The 8,439-nt window shown below is 34.5% G+C and overlaps 1 protein-coding gene across 3 annotated transcripts; it reads left to right on the forward strand.

Annotated features, from left to right (window-relative positions):
• LOC109796603 (polyadenylation and cleavage factor homolog 4) lies at positions 1-6,377 on the forward strand. 3 transcript variants are annotated; one of them, XM_020356299.3, is made up of 7 exons: positions 2-774; positions 1,475-1,576; positions 1,873-2,130; positions 2,718-2,837; positions 2,921-3,358; positions 4,187-5,929; positions 6,064-6,377. In XM_020356299.3, exons 1-7 carry the CDS (start codon positions 409-411, stop codon positions 6,073-6,075), a joined length of 3,039 nt encoding a protein of 1,012 aa, XP_020211888.1. In that variant the 5' UTR covers positions 2-408; the 3' UTR covers positions 6,076-6,377. The 3 variants fall into 3 exon arrangements, with proteins under 3 accessions (XP_020211887.1, XP_020211888.1, XP_020211889.1); XM_020356298.3 differs by lacking the exon at positions 6,064-6,377 and having other exon boundaries at positions 1-774; positions 4,187-6,062; XM_020356300.3 differs by lacking the exons at positions 2-774; positions 6,064-6,377 and having other exon boundaries at positions 1,851-2,130; positions 4,187-6,062.
• The last annotated feature ends 2,062 nt before the right edge of the window (positions 6,378-8,439 follow it).

The raw sequence follows: 8,439 nt of genomic DNA on the forward strand, positions 1-8,439 counted from the left end.
GAATTATTTAATTGGTCGCGTCTTGAGCTTCCGTGTTGGGTGTTTTGTCTATGCCATCGAAGATCACAGTTGAATGCGAGCTTCACTCCTCACTGCTGCCCTTCCTTCACACATATCCCCAATCTCAATCCTACTTATAAACACTTTACCTTTGTCCACCTCTCTCTCTCTCTCTCTGTTATTTACGTTTTACTTTATTTTATTAATTCATGTAAATCAAGATTAGGGTTTATCTCAATTTGCTCTGTACAATTTTAAATCAGAACTTGTGTTTTTATTCACTCTCCCCACCCTGCTGCGGCAATATTAGGGATGCTATTTTCATGCTGCAAATCCAGTTTCTCACAAGTAATTGAGAACGTGTTAGGGTTAGGGTTTTAAATTCTTATGCATTTCATTTGAACCAACATGGAGAGCACGCGCAGATCCTTGGATAGATCCAGAGAACCGGGTCCCAAGAAGCCACGATTGATCGACGAACTCGGCGCACGACAGTTACCTCAACGACAACAAGGGTCTGGGGCAGTTGCTACGTTGGCATCTGTGAGGTTTCGAACGAATGACAGAGACTCCGAAAGCAGCGATTCTGGTCGTGGTGGCGGGTACCAGCCTCAGCCTCCGCCGCACCAAGAGCTTGTTGCTCAGTACAGGACCGCCCTTGATGAGCTCACTTTCAATTCGAAGCCCATAATTACCAATTTGACTATTATTGCTGGAGAGAACCAATCTGCTGCCAAGTCAATTGCTGCCACGGTTTGTGCTAACATTCTAGAGGTGAACCTCAGTTTCAAATGTGTTGTGATTACTGAATTGTATTGTAATGGCTTTGGAATAAAGAAAGAGCAATTCCACTTGATTTCTCTGGTTTGTGTTGAGTGGTGTTATTGTTTTATCATGCTATACGATGATGAGTTGATTAGTTTGTATTCTGTTTCTACCTAGCCAAGAAAAGGACATTCATAGTTCGATGGATTTAATTTCATTTCTTTGCCCCGAAGATTTATTGGTTCTTAAGTGGTACTGTGTGGTACACTCTACCTTAAAAGAATGAAAAACATATTTAGTTTTCCAATCAGAGTTACAAAGAAAAAAGGCTGTCGTTTTGCCAACTGACCGTAGTTTGGTTAATTTTGACTATGCTTGCAACCGATAATCAGGGCCATTGGGGAGTGCTACTCCACAATTTGCCTGGCGTTTTCTTCATTTTGTATGCAAAGGGATTAAGAATCTTGGGAAACATCAATTTTTTTCTTTGACAACGTGGGGAGAGAAGTGAACATTAAACGGTTTCCAATCTCGATCAGTACTGAAGTCCACTTTTGGTGAAATTCAATGCTAAGTTCTGATTGGATTATATGTTGTTAATTTTAGTTGTTTTCCTTGTTTACATCTGTCAGAAATCTTATTCTCTCATTGTGTCTTTGTATTATTAAAAAATGTCTTGTTTAATTGAGATAATTTAATGCCTTTCCAGGTTCCAAGTGATCAAAAACTGCCATCTCTTTATCTCTTGGACAGTATTGTTAAGAACATCGGGCAGGATTATATAAAATATTTTGCTGCCAGACTGCCTGAGGTCAGATATTTATTGTCTTTAACCATTTACTTTCATGTCTTTATTTTGATATATTTCTTGTCTATGGTGAATCCTTCAGATTGTGAAGCTATGAAATTTTATAATGAACTGTTCTGATTTATAGAAGTTAGTTACATGAATCATTAGATTGTAAGAATTGTTGCATTTCGCTTAAACATGAATAATCTAATTACCATGAAATTGAAACAGTTTTTCCCTTTGCATTTTCCCTTTGTTATATGTTTTCTAATTATATACACCTATTTTTAACTAGGTACTACTACTTTACATTTTAGGTATTCTGCAAGGCATACAGACAGGTTGATCCTTCGGTACATTCAAGTATGAAACATTTATTTGGAACTTGGAAAGGAGTCTTTCCTCCTCAGTGCCTTCAGATGATTGAGAAGGAACTTGGCTTTGCACCTGCGGTCAATGGCTCAGCTTCAGTTTCTGCTACAGTCAGGAGTGATTTGCAGTCACAACGGCCACCTCATAGTATCCATGTGAATCCCAAATATTTAGAAAGGCAGCGTCTTCAGCAATCAAGTAGGGTAGGTGAAACCATTGCACCAAAAATTTCTCCTTTAAAGTTTTGAAATATTGGTTTTTAATAGGAATCAGTCAAGATTGGACTGTGTTATAGAATTTTTATGCTATGAATTGAAAATTGCAGTCGTGTGTTCCTTGGATGATGAAACAGGACTGGAAGACGTTGGTATCAAATTTTGATTTCGATTATGAGACACTATACAGTACTCTTGCAATAAGTGTATTTGAATTGGAATTTTCCATTAAACTAATTTGAATTTCTTTATTCTTCTTAATAATGAATTATCCTGATTCTGGTGTTGTTTTATGGTTTGAGATGTGATACATGTGCTATTAACCTTGTTAAACTTTATTTAAAAGTAATATTTTGAATACCATCATCATATTATTTTCATATTCATATTTGAGATGTCTGTTTTTGACTCTGTTACTGTATCTTAAAGTCTGATTCACAATTCAAGTGTTTTAATCCACCATACTTATTCTGATACCAATGTTTTCCTTTATATATATATATATATATATATCATATTTCTTGTACTTATTAGTTATTTCTTTTGCCATGGCCTTTTTTTTTTATGTCTTGAAGAGTAAAGGAGGAGTTAATGATATGACTGGAGCTATTTTAAATTCAAATGAGGATTCAGAGAGGCCAGATAGGGCTTTGGGTGCTTCACGTCCGTGGCTGGATCCTAGGATTAACATGCAGGTGTGTGAAGTAGCTTTGGTGTTCCTCTTTTTACTATTCACTCTATCAGTTGTCATATTTTAATGTAGTGGTGTATATTGCAGAATAATCAGCACATTCATAGAGATGCATTTAATGATTCTGTTCCTGAAAAGAACTTTGGTGGATCATATGGGGGCAGTGAATACAGTTCTGGCATTTCAAGTAATTTGGTTTCAGTGGCTGGAAGAACTGCAAGTAGGCTTGTTGATTTAGGACATGACAAAACATGGTTCAAAACAGGTGGTGATGATGCAGAGATCATATCTGGGCAAAGAAATGGTATCAGTCTGAAGCGTAGTTTTTCAAATCATGATGCACCAAAGTCCATGAATTTGGATCCACATCGTCAGCCAAGACCAAACTTAATGCCAGGTAATTGGAAAAATTCTGAAGAGGAGGAGTTCACGTGGGATGAGATGAACTCTGGTTTGATTGATCATGGTCCCAATGTCTCAAGCAATTTGAGCAGAGACTCATGGATGGCCGAAGATGAAAATTTGGTAAGCTTGCTAAAAGGGTCAGTTGCACATTGCCATTTATTCATCCAGTTGCTTTCTCCTAATTTATAAAATGTAGTACATTCCTCTCTTTTCTAAATAAAATGAAGTAGATTTGTCTTTGATTTAACATGATATTCTTTGAAATGGTGTCTCGTGTCTTCTAAATTAATAACTGTTGCTAATTTGAAAAGAACTTGTCCCACAAGTGATTTTTTGACAAAACAATTAAAGACCAATTAATTGTGTCAATTTTGATCAGGAGATAAGCGCGTATGACTTTTTCTACAATTAGAACTTCATATAGAGCCATTGTTTTTCTGTTTATCTTGATTGCTTCTCTCAGATTTGACACTCATAATGTATTTACGTTGTCTCCAAAATGATGAGAATGAAACAACAATGATAGGCCGATTAATCTGTGATAAGAGCACTCTATCATCAACTTGTCAGCAACCACAACTCAAATATAGGGGTATTTGTTATTTTCCTTATAGGTAAATTGAAATAAGGGGTATTTTTTATTTTCCTTATAGGTTGATAGAAATCTGGGGGCATTTTGCCCAATTAATTTGATTATAACAGGCACTAATTTATCAAAGCCAAGCAATCTTAACTTAAGTTCTGAAGATCCTGATACAAACTAAGAAAAAAAACCCTAATTTAATTTGGCATAAGATATCCCCCCGGTTTCCAAACATTCAAATAATTAAACCACTGTATACCTAATTACAAGCCTGAGTTACAGGTGCATCATAAATTGATTAAATTGTTTGAATTACATGTATATTTTATTGGATATACTTAACTGATTTATTTTTTCCTGTACAGGAAGGTGAAGACCACCACCAAATCACTCGCCATTTTAAGAAACAAATACCTGGTTTTGGGGGCCATCCACCATCATCATGGCAATTGCAGAAGCACCACCCAGTTGATAAGCTGAATCTGAAGCCAGGTTATTCAGAAGCATTTGTGTCTACTCTTGGTGGTTTACCAGCCAACGCAAGTTCGTTGGCTGTCAAGAAGGTGAACCAGTCTTTTATGCCGAATGCAGTAGTAGGAATGGCCAAAATTGCAGGACAACAATCTGATTCTGGGGAAACTGAATCCCCTTCTGGCCAGTCACCTTTGCGACAACAGTCTCCATCATTGCCAGGAACAGTACACCACCCTCATTCAATGCAAAATTTGGTTGAGCAAGAAATGCCGCAGAATCTCAAAACAACTCAATTTTTGGGAGGTCCGAGAAGTCAACATATTAGAGATCCCTCTCCTACCCATCGGCCCATTGTTCAGGTTAGTAACTTGCGAAGATCACAGGAAAAGGACATGCAGGGCCCATTATCTTCTGTAACATCTTTCCGACCAAAGCTTCAGCAACAGAAGCTGGACCCTTCTCAGACTGTTACTGCTAAAACTAAGCTGCCCCAATCTAAAATTTCTTTAGCCAGAGAAACATCAGAACAGTTGACCCCAATTAATTTGCCAGCTGCAGCTATCAAGAGTGGAATCAACCCCAAAAAATCAATTACCAGTAATCTGGATCCAAGGAATCTTCCATCTCAGTCTGGGGTTCAGCCTACTCGGGCTGGTAGGTCTTCTACCACGCTAATTTCTTCAGGGTCTGCAGTTGCATCACCATCTTCATTAGATCCTCGGCATAATGATTCATCCACACTGCCAAAAAAACCTCAAGTAAAGGCTGGACAACCACCACGAAGGCTTTCTACTCAACCACCCGCTTCCTCTAATGTGAGCAGTTCCTCAGCCCTGAGCTTAAATGCTACCAATAACTTAAATCCGATTACAAACCTTTTAAGCTCATTGGTTGCAAAGGGTTTGATATCTGCAGAAACAGAATCGCCAAATATGGTACCAAGTGAGGTGCCGATGGGATCCAAAGATCAAACTGAAAACATTACCACTAGTTGCTCTTCACCAGTTACAACAGTTTCTGGTTCTGTAGCTGTCCCAGTATCATCTTCCAGAGATGAGGTAGACTCTGCTTCAAAGACCTCTCTTTTGTTACCTCAATCAACTAGCACGGAAATCAGAAATCTCATTGGCTTTGATTTTAGACCCAATGTAATTCGAGATTTCCATCCACCTGTAATTAGCGAATTATTGGATGATTTCCCTCATCATTGCCAAGTTTGCGGTATTAGGCTTAAACTAGAAGAACAGTTTAATAGACACTTGGAGTGGCATGCCACAAGAGAACATGGTCTAACTAATGCTTCAAGAAGTTGGTACCCAAAGTCAAGTGATTGGATTGCTGGCAAGGCAGAATATTCATCCGATCTTGAATTTACCGACTCTGTTGATGTGCATGACCAAAAAACAGACAGCAGTCAACTGGATACGATGATTGTAGCAGATGAAAACCAGTGCTTGTGTGTATTGTGTGGCGAGCTATTTGAAGATGTCTACTGTCAGGAAAGGAACGAGTGGATGTTCAAAGGGGCCGTTTACATGAACTACACAGATATCAATAGTGAGATGGAAAGTATAAATGTGGGTCCCATCATTCATGCCAAATGCTTATCAGAGAACTCAATTGCCGCCAATTTGGTAGGGCCTAATATCTGATGTTAGTGAATGTCTTTATAGTTTGATGTTTTGACTTAAAAGCTACAATTGTCTACTTGAAGGAGCGTGTTTAAATTTTGGTAGTAATTTTGATTGGATCTGTTCTATTTTTGCAGGATAATGATTGATGATTTACTTCTATAGCATTTGAGCTATGGCGTAGTCATAAGCTTACCAAGGGTACCCACCTAGTTTCACATTGCATGCTAATTTTTGATGGTCCCTTTATACTGAAATTTATTGCCTCTAACCGGTCCTTAGAGCTGTCAAACAAATTTTGTGCTCGTTTTTGTTTATTATTCTTGTACCCGGGAAAAAAATTACGTAGTGTTCAAAATATATAAATGCGAGATAGAATTTTGCAGCTAAACTTGATCGTTGATGTGGTTAACATTATATCACTATGTAGAGGCGGATTTTGTGCATTTAACGTATATTGTGATAATAATAAGCAAAGAACCCAGGCCATGGTAATCCAAATGTCCGATTACATATGTATCGGTTAAATAACTATGATTTTGATTTCCCTCTTAATTTTCCGTTGTTGAACTGTTGGGAAATGGAAGTAGCGTGACCTATTTCCTTTCTGAATTTCTCACCTAGTCCTATTTGGCTCATTGTAATTTTTCTGGTAATTGTTGACTTTTTTATGTTGTCTTTGCGGGAGAGAGTATATCCTTGTTGGATGCACCGAATTTAGTTTGACGTACAGACAAATTTCATCCCATTTCTGTAAGGTAAGTATGGGTGTCATCCTCGAAACTGATTTGAACAATTTTAAATATCCATTTCATATCTTCCATCTTATTTAATTTTTTTTAATCATTTTCATATACAAATCTCAACTATTTCACAACATATGTTCCTAAGTTATACAAAAATTGTTATTCTTATTTTTTTTATTCTAATTGTTAATCACTCGCATTTCATTTCAATTAATTTTTTAAAAATATATAGAGACACTTATTGCCTTTTTTAAACTAGTAATAATAAAATTCATAAAAACTAAACTAAAGTCAACTACACATAATTGATCTGATGAATAAATCGTTCTAATTTAAATGTTGATTTTTGATTTGATCAATTAGTCTGATCCAATTTTTATAATAATACTTTACTTTCTTGTTAGTTTTAAAATTAAAATAATGAATGAGGATGAGTGATTTAAGTAAGAAAAAAGTTGTAATGGATTATCGATGTCATACAAAAGGATCATACAAAAGGAAGGAGAAACACGTCAAAATCCTATGCAGTGAATTTAGTTAGTTTAACAAGTGTTTTGATTAAATTTTTGAATCATTATAAATAAAAATATATAAACAGAACTTTTGTAGTTCAATTACATAAAACACTTTGAAATATATTTTTGCCTCACATCAATCGCTACCGGTTCAATGAGTTAAGTATATACTTCTAATTTCAACCACTTTTAAATAAAACCTTCACATTTGTACAAATTTAATATAATTCTCATTTACTTTTCAGAACTTTTCTTTCCTTCATTTTCATTCTTCTTCTACATTTTTCAAGTCAGTTAAATCTACTTTTAATCAAGTTTCATTTTTGCAATTTGGTTTACTTTTCTAGTTACGTTTCACTCTACTTTTAATTCCATCGTTTCTTCTTCTCACTTCTTTATTTAAATTGTATCTCTTTAAATCGGGGTATTTAATTTCCCAAAGATTTATATTTTGCATTCGAATTTAATTTCTTGCACATTTGTTTCAAGCAATTATTTTTATAAGTCTTTAATTTAACTTGCATTATTTCTTCATCTTTCTCCCTTGTTTTAATTTTCCTTGCAATTTACAGTCTTTTCTTTATATTTATTAATCGGAGATCGGATACATCTTGCGACTTTTTTTTTTTAATATATCAATTTTTTTTTTCTGAATAACCTCACCCCTATTTTATTTATCAAAATGACCCATTTACTATTTAAGGTGAGAAATCGGTTGGGAAGAACTGATTTCTCACCTTCAATTTTTATAACTGTAAAGATTTGCGGTGAGAAATCGGTTAACTTGAAACCGATTTCTCAACTACGTTATTTTGTTTTTTTTTTTTTTGGTTTTTGGTTTTTTTTTTCGTTTTTGTTTTTGTTTTTTTCGTTTTTGTATTTTTTTTTCGTTTTTGGTTTTTGTTGTTTATTTTTTTTTTCGTTTTTGTTTTTTTTTTGTTTTTGGTTTTTGTATTTTGTTTTTTATTTTCGTTTTTGGTTTTTGTTTGTTTTTTTATTTTTATTTTGTTTATTCAGATTTCTAATTTTTTATTTTCGTATATTAATTTTAAATATTCAGTTTTTTTAAATTTTTTTAGTATTTTCAAATAAAATAATTTAGTTAAGTTTGTAGAATAAAAATAAATAATGAAATAATTATTAATTAAATAAATAATGAAATAAATATTAATTAAATTTTTTAACAAAAGATAAAATATTTATATAAAATACTAGAAAACAAAATACAATATTTGGAAGGTTTGATGACATT

This window comes from Cajanus cajan, chromosome 6, assembly GCF_000230855.2.
Source record: "Cajanus cajan strain Asha chromosome 6, NIPB_CcT2T_4, whole genome shotgun sequence".
Classification (NCBI taxonomy): domain Eukaryota; kingdom Viridiplantae; phylum Streptophyta; class Magnoliopsida; order Fabales; family Fabaceae; genus Cajanus; species Cajanus cajan.